We start from the raw sequence: 16,503 nt of genomic DNA on the forward strand, positions 1-16,503 counted from the left end.
TCACAAATTAATTATATTTGTTTTATGCTAAGATGACTCCACTTTTTTAATGTATTGAAATTAAGTAGATATTTATTATATAAACCAACTATTTACATTATTTTTTTACGATCTATGAAATTGTTTTAAATGATAAGTAATTCTAAAAAAAGTAATGTTGTTAATTTACATGCCGGGAGCCTGTTATAGTAATTTGTAATTTATTCTCTCTTTTCTTATGATTACGCTAAATGAATAAAATAATAAAAAATAGTTCAAAATAACTTAAACAATTAAAAAAAAATACATTCTTTTCTTCTTCTATCCAATATAATTTTCTAATTCTTTCTTTTCTTTTCTCCTTCTATTTTTTCTTACTAAACACACACAATTAGAATCATTAATCCTCTTAATTAGTTTATAAACTTCTCTCTTCTCTAACAATTGATAAGTTTTAACCTTTCCAATTTTTATCACTCAATAATGTATATACTACATTCCATAAATAATCGATTCATATTTTTCTTGAAAAAAATAAAAAGAAATTGCAAATGTTGGCCTGTTTAAATATGTAAAGTAATATAAGGTATATAGAGGAAATAAATCTGGAAGGTAGAAGACAGAGTACCGTTTGGTGTGTATTTAATGTACTGCAGAGGGTAGTAGCTGAGGCTGAAGTTATTATCGTAAATAACCGTTACACTTTATGCATCTCATATTAATTATACGTAATTTACTGATTTTTTATATTCAAATTTATTAATTAAAGATGTAAGATTATGATAATTTAATTATAAAAGTGCAACAATTTTCTTCATGAAAAATGAATTTGAAAAAAACATCTAATTTTAAATTTAAATAAATCAAATTATATATCTTCCAAATTTATTTTAAAAGATATGAATTTAAAAATAAATATTAAAATTCAATTATTCAGATTTAGATGTGTAAAAGTCTAAATTAATTCTTTTTCAGAAATATAGATTTGAATTTAATTTTAAATTAATGAAAACGAATTTATTTATCATCTTAATTTATTTGTAATTTATCATAAAAGTGTAGAATATGGTACAACTTAATTTATTAAATCTTTTTTCTTTAAAATTATTTTGACCATTTTAAATATTCAAAATAGAATTTTAGGTTAAATTTGTCAACCATAATATATATTTTAATTCAAATTAACTTATTATAATTAATTAGAAAAGCAAATGAAAAATATAGAATAGTAAATAATATTGTAATAAATCACATAAAAACTTAACCATTTTAAAAAGATGTTAATGTAATTTAAAACAATTACAAACAATCGATAACATCATTATTGACTCAAAAAGTTAGCTTAAAGTCAATATACAACCACCACACGGACACAAAACAAAACACATAATACTTTATTTTTACTTACCTCAAATTTGATAGGAGGAGGTTTCACCAATATCCACACAAAATCTCTTCCACTCATAAATCATACATAACTATTTCTTTTAAATAAAAGAAACCAACAATACACCTATGTGAAAATAATATTCAAAATTAATTTTTGTAATCAACTTATTAATTGTGTTTTAAAAAAAACACAAATAACTAAACTTTATTTTAAATTTTTTACTACAATTACTTTTTAATACGGTGAACACCACCATGTAAAATACATTATTATTAGGGTTAAGTATGTTTTTAGTCCTTGAACTTTAACCCATAATTGGAATTCGTCCCTGGTTGAAACTTTGATAAATTTTGGTCCCTAAACTTTAAAAATGAATGAATATAGTCCTTTTAACCCAATTTTGTTAACTTGTTTTTAGGTTTTGAACCCATTTCTCAGTAAATATTGAGCCGAGAATGTGTCAAACGACGTAAACAACTCCAATATTAACATGAAACACATTCGATATGTTAAAAAAAGTCAATGTAATTGGGTTAAAAGGACTATATTCATTCATTTTTAAAGTTTAGGGACCAAAATTTATCAAAGTTTTGACCAGGGACGAATTCCAATTTTTGACCAAAGTTCAGGGACTAAAAACATACTTAACCCTTATTATTAATACTAATATCAATACAAAAAATAAATTATAACAACACTTTATTAATTACTTAATAAATATAAACTCAAATCCTTTTCTTTCCAATATAGCAAACCGGCGCACACAAAAACGACCATAACCTGTTACTTTCCAAACGGTCCAAATTAAATGACATACACAGTGGTAACTATGTTTGGGTGATAAGATGGAGACCACAGACATAACCACATAAAACAACTTCCTAAAACAAAAACACCTGTTCAGATTGAGTAAGCATCAACCTCACTCTCGCAGCAAGAAGATAGGAGATATGGAGGGCATAGCACACAGAAGAGTGGAAGTGAATGGCATAAAAATGCATATCGCAGAGAAAGGAGAGGGTCCAGTGGTGTTGTTCCTCCATGGCTTCCCTGAGCTCTGGTACTCATGGCGCCACCAGATTCTGGCTCTCAGCTCCAGAGGATACCACGCTGTTGCACCAGATCTACGTGGCTACGGTGACACAGAGGCACCGGCTTCAATGAGCAGCTACACATGCTTTCATATAGTGGGTGATTTGGTTGCGCTTATAGAGCTTCTGGGTGTGGACCAAGTATTCCTTGTGGCTCATGACTGGGGAGCCGTCATAGGTTGGTACCTCTGCATGTTTCGCCCTGAAAAAGTGAAGGCCTATATCTGCCTCAGTGTTCCTTTGCTTCACAGAGACCCCAACGTCAGACTCGTCGATGCAATGCGTGCTATGTACGGAGACGACTACTACGTCTGCAGATTTCAGGTATATATACTTCTTCATTTTCCCCAACACTGTTTTTCATTTTACTGTTCTTTTTTCATGTGAAGTGAAAGGAGAATTTAGTGGAGTGATATCAGATCTGAAGGTAATAATTGTGTTCGATACTTGTGACAGAAACCGGGCGAAATAGAGGCTCAGATGGCTGAAGTTGGGACTGAGTATGTGCTCAAAAACATTCTCACAACTCGAAAACCTGGTCCTCCAATCTTTCCGAAGGGAGAGTATGGAAGTGGGTTCAATCCAGATATGCCGAATTCCTTACCCTCTTGGCTCACGGAAGATGATCTTGCCTATTATGTATCCAAATTTGAGAAAACAGGCTTCACAGGACCCTTGAACTACTACAGAAATTTGAACTTGTAAGTAATTTATAGTTTCTCGGAGGATATATAATTGTTTACACTATATATTCAAAATCAATGTTTCCTTTTCGGGGGAAGGATTGGAATAAGGAAGATATATTAGAAAGATTACTGATTCATTAAGTGTATTGTTGTTTACAGAAACTGGGAGCTGACAGCACCATGGAGTGGAGTGAAAATCCAAGTGCCGGTAAAGCACATCACAACTGAGTTGGACATGGTATACACCTCACTGAACATGAAGGAGTATATCCACGGTGGAGCTTTCAAACAAAATGTGCCAAATTTAGAAGAAGTGATTGTGCAGAAAGATGTAGCTCACTTCAACAATCAAGAAACAGCAGAAGAAATCAGTAATTACATATACGAGTTTATCAAGAAGTTTTGATCTCATCCAAAAATGACTTCAAAGTAGAATAAATTGTTGTTGAAGCTGCTGTGTTTTTTATTTTACGATGACTATATATGTACCGAGGAACACGAGTTGTTTTTATTAATAAATATGATTTTAGTGTTTGAATATTATATTAGCAAAACTGTATAACTTCTTTTCAATTATCCGAGACTCATCAACTTAAGGTTACACTAGGTTCCCATCACCAAGATGCAATGTATTGCACAGTAAATCGACTTTTCAATTCTGTTTCCATCACTATTTCCTTCTCATCCGCCCAAATAGCTTCGATCCATGCTCTCTTTGGTGCTACTTGTATCAGCAATATGTTATGCCGTGCCCGCATGATTTTTAGGATACTCCTACTAAAATTTTGACATAGTTCACAAGGAACTATGGTGTGAATTTTTGAGTAATGAAAAATATGGATAATTGTGGATTGGATTTTTCAATGTCCAAAATCTATAATTCAAATCTAGTTGAACCGGATAAAATGAATCTAAATTTTAATCTAAATTCTGTGTTGACTAGATCAACTAAATTTAGATTGTTTTACGATCCAATTTAAATTGGATTAAAATTAGATCTAGTCCACTTTGTCAATTAAATTGAATGAGATCAACCTAATATATTAAGTCCATTAGATATATATTGGGAAGACTAGGCTCGACCCTTCGTCTTAGGCCGACTCAACTTGATCTTTTGACTTAATCTTATGTTTTGGTTGCTCCGACTCAACAGACCTTCACTTAAGATCGACTTGACTGAGTTTTGACCGAGACGACTCGAACGACCTTTTGTTGGGCCAACTCGGCCAAACTTCATTGATTTGACTGACTTTCGATTGGGGTTGACTTATCCGAATTTCGACTCAAGCCGACTTGTCCAAACTTCAACCACTGCAGACTCGGTCAAATTTCGACAAGTGCCAAATTGGTTGAATTTCAGCAAGCCTTGATTCAATCGAAATCAGCTAAATTTGAATTATTATGTATCAGATCTAAAAATTTAAATATTTTGTCCACCTTTACTACAAAATATACATATACATAGTTAGAGATTACCCAAATTAGATACGCACTATATCAAGATTTATATATTAAGAAATTTCTTACACTACCAATGTAAGCGGTAAAGGAACCAAAAAATATTTTATAAAATTATTTAAATCCAAACACATCCAAACTGAAATTCTAATAAACTGATCTTCTACTATATAAATTAACATAAAATAATTATAATATAAAATTTTCAAAATATTTTATTGGACTGAAATAGACATGAAAATTTTGATGTTTTATAAGTGATAATTTTTCTACTAATGCAAATAAATGTGTGTAGAATAAATTTAAAAATGATGAATGTATAAATATGTTTACACTACTTGGGATTAGAGTACCAATTAATTCAAATGGAGAATACCAACGCAAATGCGTCCCTTCTGCCTCCGTTTATGACCAATCCTCTAAACAAGGAAGCTCCCAAATCTGATTCTTATATTTTTCACTTATTTTATCTCCTGTAAGACAGTGTGGGTTTAACCCTCGCTTTGAATTTCATTTTTAAACTTGAAACCATGTATGAACCTCGGTCATCCCCTCCCTGTATATTTAATTTTTGGATAAAATATGTTTTTTTTCTTTAATTTTAAATAAATTTTAGAATTATTTTATTTTAAAATGTTGAACTAATTTAGTTTTTTATCTTTCAAAATATATGGATTTAGTCATTCAAATCAAATTTTATTAAATTTATTTAACATTTCAAGCACGTTTCATGATAATGTTTGATTTAACATTAAAGCAAAAATGTATTAAACAGTATAAACAACTCAAGTACAATCCTGAAATGCGTACAAAACATCAAATAAACCTAATAAAATTTGATTAAAAAGACTAAATCTATGTATTTTGAAAGATGAATGACTAAATTGGTTCAAAATTTTAAAATAAACTAATTCCAAAATTTACTACAAGAACAAAAAACATATTTAACCCTTAATTTTTAAAAATGAATTCAGTAATTACGTTCGTCTGGTCTACGCTCTCTCGATTCTTGATTAAAAATAAAAAACGAAGTTCGAAGCTATTTTGTTCATAAACAATACCTGGTCAAAATTTTTATGCTGTGCCGACATGATTTTTAGGATATTTCTACTAAAATGTTGATATATTTGAAAATGAAATGTGGTGTGAACTTTTGAGAACTACAAAATAAACATAGTTACACACCACCTAGTTCACACTCTATTAGAGGATTTATATTAAGGGATTTATATACTAAGTCACTCCTTCCATTATCAAAGTAAGTGATAATGCAACCAAAATATTGTTTTAAATTATTTAAATTCAAATATATTTATAATGAAATTAGAATAAATTGATTATTTTATTGAATAAATTAACACAATTCTTTATAATATAAAATTCTCCAAAAAAAATTATTGGAATTGAAACAAACATGAAAAAATTTATAATGTTTTATGTTACAATTATTTTTCTACTAACGATCTTGATAGATGTGTTTATACTAAATCTGAAAATATCAATGTGTTATAATATTATTTTATTAAAAAATTATATATATATATATATATATATATATATATATATATATATATATATATATACTAACATTGTGTTTATTTTTACATGTACCACTGTTTAAGTGTGAGGGGGAGAACAAATAATCAGATGGAAACCATGTTTATTTCAAATGATTTCATCATAGAGTAAAGATATTCTTTGAACCCATTCAGAGTTCAAATCTTTTATTGATTCTTTTTATTGTTTTATACTAAGTCTTAAAAATATATTATATTAATATTTTAAATATATTTTTAATATATTTTAAAACGTTAAAATTAGTAATAATTAATATATTGTGAAGACACAATAAAAAGTAACAAAAAAAAAATTAACAGAAAATCCAAATTCACTCGTGCATCTTGCGCCGTATCAGAGAGACATGAGTATTTACTGTTCATAACAGTAAAAAAAAGTTAAAAAATAGCCCTCCTTTATTTTGAACAAAGCTGTCAATAATATTCCTGAACCAAATAGAGATATTTTGCGTTAATTTATATTTTGTAATAACACTACTAATAACATACCAAATCATTTTATAATAACTCTACTTATACAAGTTTAGTACTTTGGTCATGGGTATAATGTTAACAATAGTTCTATTGTTAATATATAAATTATTATTTAAGAAAATGTATTTAAATTTTTTTCCTACAATTCCCAACAAATTTTAAAATTTTATCTTCCCAATTTTAATTTTAATTAGAAATATCAATTTTCATTTAAATTTCACATCATTTCAACTGTTCAAAGGTAAAATAGTAATAGCTTACTTTTATTTATTATTTTTTTAATCATCATACCCATCAAATCATACACTAATTTTTATAAATTTTTATTTCACAAATTATCCATTAACTCAAACAATAATACAATCATTTCTTCATTCTCTCAAATTCATCTATTCACTTTCCAATTTCAACTAAAAAGTGTTTTAACCATATATATATATATATATATATATATATATATATATATATATATATATATATATATATATATAAATATATAATACATACATTAAGTAATACTACAAGACACCTAAATATATTTTCAATGCATATTTAGTGGAGATCTTATTGTACCTTTTAAAATAGTACTATATAATCTTTAATCTTCGTACTTTAAAGTACCTATGTATATAGGTTACCAAAACAAAACAGTCACATATTCCTGTCTATGAAAAATAAAACAACCATAATTACATCAAAAACCAATTGTTACATTTGTGTGCTCGAAGTAGATTAACTTTTAGTACTTGTCATAATTACTTATAATTTATAATTATTGTTTTCCTAATGTACCTTCAGAGGAGAGCATGTTGTTGCATGATTGCAAATCTTTACTACGTGTATGTTATCGTTGAACCATCCATTTTGTATTTCATATTGTTAAATTTGTCTTGGACCATCCATAAATGTGTTATTATATATTTATATATTGAAGATATATTAATTTTGCTACCTATAATGATAGAGTTTACATAAACAATTATTTATAATAAAAGACATGGATGAAACTACTATAATTTTAAGAGTTAGAGTTAAAAGAAACTTCCTAGAAACCTTGACTATTATGACTTTAAATATGTAAACATATCATGTTAATTCTAAATTAAAAAAATTAAAACATAATTGTTGTTTTACTCAAAATGACTTATGAAATTGTTTTAAAAAACACAAGTAGTTTTAAGAAAAATTGTTAACTTATATACCTTGAACATGATATGATGATTTGCATTTTTGTACTATTTTCTTATAATTACACTAAGTCAATAAAATATTAAAAATAATTTAAAACTCAATTAGACAATTTAAAAAAAAAAACATTATTGTTCTTCTATTTCTTTCCAATATATAATTTTCTAATTCTTTCTTTTATTTTCTCTTTTTTCTATTTCTTCTTATCGAACATACATATTCATTAATCAATTCAAGTTTTTCTTGAAAAACCTGAAAAGAAATTGCAAATGTTCCCCTCGTTTAAATATATGTAACGTAATATAGAGAAAATAATAATAATTCTGGAAGATAGAATACAAAATACCGTTTGGGGAAATCGGTATATTCAATATACTGAGAGGATAGTAGCTGCAGCAGAAGTTATTGCGCAAATAACCGTTAAACCATGCATCTTATATTAAATAAACGTAATTACGGATTTTTTATATTCAAATGTATTAATTAAAGATATAAGATTATGATCATTTAATTAATTATAAAAGTTCAACACATCTTTTCATGAAATTTGAATTTGAAAAGAAAAACATCTAATTCTAAATTTAAATAAACCAAATTACATATCTTCAAAACTTATTTTAAAACATATGAATTTAAAAATAAATATTAAAAATAAATTATTCAGATTTAGATGTATGAAAATATATATTACATTTTTTCATAAATCTGGATTTGGATTTAGTTTTAACTTAATTTTTTATATTTGGATTGGATTAAAATTTAATTCCGTTTTCAATTTAGATTCATATAAGAATTTTCAAAATTATATTCATTTCTATTATAAGTGAATATTAAAAATAATGATTACATTATATAGGATATATCATGCTTTTATTAACATGTACAATAGTTTTGAAAGATGGTCATTATAATTGATAACAAGATAAGTATGGGTTTGACTATTTCATTTCTATCTCAAAATAAAAACTAATCTCCATCTATATTCTCATCTCTATAGTTATATTAAACGGATGTGACGTTTTTTACTCATCTTCATTTCAATTGAGAAAACATATTTACTATTTTAAATATTAATTATAAGTAAGCATAACCAAATGGATAAATCTCAGAAATAAGTTATAAAACTAAGTATAAAAAAAATTAATATAAGTTTTTCATATTACCTACCAAATCAAATGTATTTTACTAATTTAGAACTACATGTTTACGAAGAGAATAAATATATTGAAACAAGTATAAGAAAGAGAAAGAAAAAAAAAAAAAAATATATATATATATATATATATATATATATATATATATTACTCATCATAATCGTACTTAATAAATACAGAAGTTTCTCATTAAAATTAGAACAAATTTAAAAAATATTTATGAAATAAGTTTATTTATCATCCTTAATAGAATTATAATGACTTAAATACTTTTTGGTTCTCATTTTCGTAGTGTTTGTTACGGATGATCCTCATTTTGACAGAATGTTTAAAATGATCCTCATTTTTCTCGAATATTTAAAATGGTCCTCATTTTCGCAATTCGTGTTTTATTTGGTCCTTTTCTGTAACGCCATTTAAATCATTAACAGAGCATTGTACAGGTGGCACAGTTTGTATTAGGGTGTGTTACGTGTACTGTACAGGTGGCTAATTAACGTTAAATTTTCAATTTAGGGGAAATTTTGCAATTAGGGAAATTTCTTCATCTTCATCTTTCTTGAGCTCGGATTTGCAGAGGAATCAGCTAATACTTGTCATTTCCTAATTGGATTGCAGTTGCGCTCTTCATTTCAATTTTCCAATTAAGCATCATCAACGAAGTAAGTGGGTGTAGGGTTTTCTGGGTTGTGTTTGCTTGTGGGTTAGGGTTTTCGTAATTCTATTTTGGGGTTTATTTGTCTTTCGATTGTTGTGATGTTCTGCATGATTTCTAAATTACCTGTTGAGAATGCACCAACTGCTAAAACTGTTGAGTGCACCAACTGTTGGAACTTAAACAACTCAACCACCAAGGAATGAAGTGGAGAGTCAAGCAGCACTACTACCAACACCAAAAGAATCATCTCAGCAATTTATGATGAGATTACATTAGGAGGAGGCCATGATAGCAATTACAAACGTCTTAGTTATTTTTTGAAATTTCTGATGTAGAATTTATCATTGATGTATTGCATTTTGACTTTCCTTAAACTTTGTTCAATTTCACTTTTGTCAAACATTGATGTAGTGCATTTTGATGAGGATGAATTAACGTTATGAATTTAACTTCTTCCAGACTTAGATCAATTTAATTTCTCCCAAGCCTAGATCAATATCACTTACTTCAATGCTCAGATTAAGTTGTTATTTTGAACATGTTGGGACTAATATCAACATAATCAAACTAATTCATTTATTCATTTAACAATAGTACAAAATAGATTGGACTTTAAAAGATTACACACAATAATAGTACGAATAATACAATAACAACACAAGTGAACCTTATTACTAATTGTAGCCTCTTCTCAGCAACTTTCAATGACTTCTCCAAATCATTAATTTGCCTCATTTGTGTCATGATGATGACATCCTTTTTATCAACACCACCATTTGAAAAAGTTGCACCCCACATTATTGAAACTACCACTGTAAATCAATAAACCAAAAATTAAAACCAATTTATTATTAACACAAAAATAAAAACAGATTGTACCCAAAATTTTCTACCAATATTTTTTGGAGTTCTTGCCATCCTCAAAGTTGCCATCTCTCCGCAGCTAAACTCGGGATTAATCCATTTCTCGTTGAACCACCAATAGTGCAAGAAGATTGGGACCGTAATATACCTATATAATGAGATTGCAGGAAGAAGAAGATTGCAACAACACCAATTGGGAATGAAGGAACAAGATTACCAAAACTCACCAACTGTCCAAACATTCCTTACCCAAAACCCTAGCTCACTTATTTATCCTCAAATATCTAATTACCACATCTATACAGTACACTTAACACACCCTAATACAAACCGTGTCACCTATATAATGCCCCGTTAATGATTTAAACGGCGTTACAGAAAAGGACCAAATAAAACACGAATTGCGAAAATGAGGACTATTTTAAACATTCGGTAAAAATGAGGACCATTTTAAACATTCTGTCAAAATGAGGACCATCCGCAGCAAACACTGCGAAAATGAGGACAAAAAGGTATTTAAGCCAATTATAATTTATCATGAAAAATATAGAATATGATAATGTTGTAACTAAATTGATTAAATCACTTTCTTAACAATATTTTGATCATTTAAAATATTTAAAATAAATTTTAAGTTAAATTTCTCAACAATAATACATATTTTAATTAAAATTAATTTAATATAAGTTACACTTAAAAAAGTAAACGAAAAATATAGAATAGCAAATGTAATAAATCACATTATATACTTAGTGATTGTAACCAAGATTTTAATGTAACTTTTAAACAATTACAAACAATATCTATAACATTATTATTGACTCAAGAAGTTAATGCATTTTTTTTAAAAGTAGCATCTATCGTAGAATTGCATCGAAATGATTTGTGTTTGGACAATTAAAAAGGAGAATGAATTGAGTTATTAATAAAAATTATGCTTTTAGAAATGTTCCCTTTTAATATTAAACTACATTTAAAATTCTTTCCTTTGCCACGATAAAATAAAGAGTATATGGAAAAGAAAATTGTACAAAGTATTTATATTGGTTCAAATCAAAAGACGATACGTCCAGTTGTTAATCCCTCAGCAGCAAGATTAACTCAATCACTAAAATAAACCACAAATAAAGTTACAAATAAAAAAGTTTACTTAAGATTTAGAAAACACCTCTTTTGAATCTACAATAAATGAAGACACCTTCTTTAAATCACACAAGAAATGAACACCTCATTTGAATCAGACAAATGATGATCGACTTATCCTAACAAGAGCAACAACACTCAATCATTCAAGATCAACCTTGATGAAAGTTGTGGCTCTACCCACACTAGGTTTTTCAAAGTCTTCCCACGGAGAGTTCTCAAGTATTGAAACTTCTCTAACTTATGTATTTTTCAAATGAAAGCCTACCACTTAACTTATAAAAGCCTATTAAAAAATTAGGTTAACAATATGAAAAATTAAGTCATAACTACCACAAATAATGGATTATCATAAGTGATAATCGATTATCACATAAACTTTTATAAAAAATAAAAACATTTTTTTCATTGTGATAATCTATTATCAGTTGGGATAATATATTATCAGGAGGTGATACTCGATAATCAACCGTGATAATCGATTATCACATGGGCTTTTCTCAAATATCACTTTTAACTGAGATAATCAATTATTACTAAGAGTAGTAAATTTTTCTAATGAGTTTTACAAATAAATAAAATTCTCTTGGTGTTCTACTGCTTGAGTTTTACCTTTTGACTCTACATACTAATTTAACTACTTTAAATAACATACATCTAAACCCATAAGTGGACCTTCTTTATGAATGGCTCCCCCAAGTTTTTAATTTTAAGTTTTTAATTTTACTGTTTATATATATATATATATATATATATATATATATATATATATATATATATATATATATATATATATATATATATATATATATATATTTATATGTATTTTAAATTTGAATTTATATATTATTATATTATTTATATACTTTTATTATTTAAAAAGTAAAATGAAAATGAATTTGGTGGACCTTAGATAATAAAGGGATTAAAGTTTTATATCTATTCATAAGGTTTTTTCACAATAAGTCATTAAAAAAAACTCATTTAACACTATAAAATAACAATATTTAAATTATTTCTAAATTTGAAATTTATAATATATTATTATATTATTAAAGTTAAAATATATTTTTATCTCATTTTTCGTTAAATTTTGTTAAATCAGTCTTAATTTTGTTTTTGTACTCAAATAGGTCTCAATTTTGTTTAATTTGATCTTTTTGTGCTAATACCATTTAAATCATCAATCATAAACAGTGACATCACGTGTCACTTAATGATTTTTTTGATTTTATATATTTTTTTAAATGTTCACATATCAATTCAGTAGTGTATCACGTGTAAGAGTTTTATATTTAATGTATTCCTATATTCATTAATTTTATTCAATTTGTTCTCAATTTTTTTGACATGAACCAATTTTATTCTTTCCAAATTAAAATCAAATTTAATTTTTATATTAAAATTTACATTTTTTTATTAAATATATTTAAATTCACATCATTAAAACAATTATATAAAAATTAAATTTATTTTCAATTTCAAAAAAGACCAAATTGTTTGATTAAAAATAAAATTAAACTAAATTTAATAACAAATAACAAATATAATAATTAAATTGAATATAAACATTAATTTTTACACCTAATAATATAGAGTGTTAAATTATTAAAATAAATAACGAAGTAACACTAACAATCATATTCTATTAATAATTTAAACTGTTATAAAAAAAATAAATTAAATAAAATTAATAAATAATAAAACTTATTTAAAAAAATAAAATTAGAACTAATTTAATAAAATTGAACGAAAATGAGAATCTAATATTTTAATAAAAGTGTAAAGGGCAAGAGACGAAGAATAATAACATAGTTCTTCTGGAATAATCTAAATAAAATGAGGCAAACAGTGTGCTCATGATTGGTGATAAAAGGGAAACAAAGACTTAACCCCTTTTCAGATTGAATTGGCCCCGAAACTAAGTCTCACAGCAAGAAGATCAGAGATATGGAGGGCATAGCACACAGAACAGTGGAAGTGAATGGTATAAAAATGCATATCGCAGAGAAAGGAGAAGGTCCAGTGGTGTTGTTCCTCCATGGCTTCCCTGAGCTCTGGTACTCATGGCGCCACCAGATTCTGGCTCTCAGTTCCCAAGGATACCACGCTGTTGCACCAGATCTACGTGGCTACGGTGACACAGAGGCACCGGCTTCAATCAGCAGCTACACATGCTTTCACATAGTGGGCGATCTGGTTGCGCTTATAGACTCTCTGGGTGTGGACCAAGTGTTCCTTGTGGCTCATGACTGGGGAGCCATCATAGGTTGGTATCTCTGCATGTTTCGCCCTGAAAAAATTAAGGCCTATGTCTGCCTCAGTGTCCCTTTTCTTCGCAGACACCCCAACGTCAGAACCGTCGATGGCATGCGAGCTGTGTATGGAGACGACTACTACATCTGCAGATTTCAGGTATATTCTTCTTTTTCTACAACTACTGTTTTTAATTTTACTTTTCAGTTTTTTTTTTTTTTTTGTATGTGAAATGAAAGGAGAATTTCGTGGATTGATTTTAGATCTGATGGTAATAATTGTATTCAAAACTTGTGACAGAAACCAGACGAAATGGAGGCTCAGATGGCTGAAGTTGGGACTGAGTATGTGTTGAAAAACATCCTCACAACTCGAAAACCTGGTCCTCCAATCTTTCCGAAGGGAGAGTATGGAAGTGGGTTCAATCCAGATATGACTGACTCGTTACCCTCTTGGCTCCCAGAAGATGATCTTGCCTATTATGTTTCCAAATATCAGAAAACGGGCTTCACAGGACCCTTGAACTATTACAGAAATATGAACTTGTAATTAATCTATGGTTTTCTTTTCAGTGAAAATTGATGAGAAAGAGAAGTAATTAATTAAGTGTATGTTGTTTACAGAAACTGGGAGCTGACAGCACCATGGAGTGGGGTGAAAGTGCAAGTGCCAGTAAAGTTCATCACAGGTGAGTTTGACATGGTATACACCTCACGAAACGTCAAGGAATATATACATGGTGGAGGTTTCAAACAAGATGTGCCAAATTTAGAAGAAGTGATTGTGCAGAAAGATGTAGCTCACTTCAACAATCAAGAATCAGCAGAAGAAATTGGTAATTACATATACGAGTTTATCAAGAAGTTCTAATCTAATTCAAAAACGACTTCAAAATTGTTGAAATTGCTGTGTTTTTTATTTTATGACTAGTTATGTACTGAGGAACACAGGTTACTTTTAATTATGCAGGACATATTGCATAAATAAGAAAATTCATCTTAAGAAAAGCTAATTCTTTCCTTACATTTGTTGTGCTCTGTGGAGTTCTGTAGTTCTTGAACAGTGTGTCTGTGAATTAGTCGTACGTGCATAATACTAAGGTCCTGATTGTAATGAGATTACTGATCATAAACAAGGCCCATTGATTATAAAGTGAACAAGCTTGAGAACTATTTTTTAAACAAGATGGAACTGATTTGCGGGCAAACCTGTTACGATTTCAAAGAAGAAATGTATGGGAAAGTTGCATCCACACTTCTTCATGAAGAGTTCCATGGAAAAACACATTTTAAACATTTTTTGTTCATGGGTGTAAGAGCAGGAAAAAATTCTAACCTTAGTCAATTTCGTAATGGGAGACTAAGTATCCAAATTGTGTATGTATCCCTTAGCTACTGTTCCACACACAGCTGAATGTTTTACCTGATAATCATATGTAAAACATTTTCATAAACTATGTTTTTAATCATCATTTTTTTCACAGAAAAATCAATTTGCAATCCTTAAAAGAGTATTAATCTTGTTTCTTCATCTGTTTACAAAATTCAACTGTGGTCTCTTAAGTTCACAAAATATCGAATTGTTTAATATGTTAGTTTACGTGATAATCAATGTAAAACATTTTCATAAATGATGTTTTGTCTCCACAAAATCTACATATAATATCATTGAAAAAATATTAATCTTATTCATTTCTTACAAAACTCGCTTTTAATTTCTGAAAACATTTTTTATTAGTCTTAATATTTGTTACCATTTTTTGTAATTCTTTCGATTATCACCAATGTGTAATAATGTGACATTTATTTGATCTGTTTCATGGACTATTATTTGACTAGCTAATCAATCAGGAAAAAATGAGTTTTTGGGTTTGGTTGTTTTTATTATTCTAACTGATTTTATAGATTGTGTATTATGCATTATGCTTAATTGGGTTTCTGATTTGTAAGTTAAGAATTATTGATTCTGCTTACTATTTTCTTTCTCTTGTTTTATTGAAAAATTCATTTTTTATAATGAAAATGTTGACAATAAAAATGTATAGTACTTTGAAATTCCTATAAATGTCCCAAGTGAAGTCAGACATAATTTTTAGAGTAAGATTTTTACTTAAGAACTCAGATACAAAATTTTACTTTTACATAATCTTCCAATGAAGCAACTTTCAATATCTACACTAAGAAGAAAGAGTCATTATAAAGATATAAACAAAACTTTGATTAAAATCTAAAAATTGAGATTTATCATTTTTATTTCTCAAATGACACAATGAGACTCACAAAAAAGGATATAAAATTTCAGAAGACCTTGCATTAAAGATCCTCGTAAACCACAGTTACAATTTAATTTACATAAAATTCATAGTTGAATATATGGAAGTGTATAATTTGCAATTAATCAAAATTCTTGATAATACAAGATCCTAATATTAAATAGAGAACCAAAGCAAAATGCATATCACAAAAGAAAGGGCCCTCAATTATTCATCAATGTTCTCGTTGTAAGCTTTTTTTTTTTCAGTGTTATGAAGCTGTGGGCCTGGCCTTTTCGGAGGCCCAAGGCCAGCCCTACTATAGGACCCCAAT

The 16,503-nt window shown here is 28.0% G+C and overlaps 2 protein-coding genes across 2 annotated transcripts; both read left to right on the forward strand.

Moving 5' to 3' along the window:
* Positions 1-2,209: 2,209 nt before the first annotated feature.
* Positions 2,210-3,684, forward strand: LOC114188213 (epoxide hydrolase 2-like). Its single transcript, XM_028076775.2, has 3 exons — positions 2,210-2,784; positions 2,917-3,161; positions 3,306-3,684. Exons 1-3 carry the CDS (start codon positions 2,320-2,322, stop codon positions 3,550-3,552), a joined length of 957 nt encoding a protein of 318 aa, XP_027932576.1. The 5' UTR covers positions 2,210-2,319; the 3' UTR covers positions 3,553-3,684.
* A 9,813-nt stretch (positions 3,685-13,497) lies between these two features.
* On the forward strand, positions 13,498-14,941 carry LOC114188212 (epoxide hydrolase 2-like). Its single transcript, XM_028076774.2, has 3 exons — positions 13,498-14,077; positions 14,219-14,463; positions 14,542-14,941. The coding sequence occupies exons 1-3, from the start codon at positions 13,613-13,615 to the stop codon at positions 14,786-14,788; spliced, it is 957 nt and encodes a 318-aa protein (XP_027932575.2). The 5' UTR covers positions 13,498-13,612; the 3' UTR covers positions 14,789-14,941.
* Positions 14,942-16,503: the final 1,562 nt, after the last annotated feature.

The sequence above is a fragment of the Vigna unguiculata genome, chromosome 6 (genome assembly GCF_037176805.1).
Source record: "Vigna unguiculata cultivar grain cowpea cultivar isolate G323 ecotype 2 chromosome 6, ASM3717680v1, whole genome shotgun sequence".
Taxonomy (NCBI): Eukaryota; Viridiplantae; Streptophyta; class Magnoliopsida; order Fabales; family Fabaceae; genus Vigna; species Vigna unguiculata.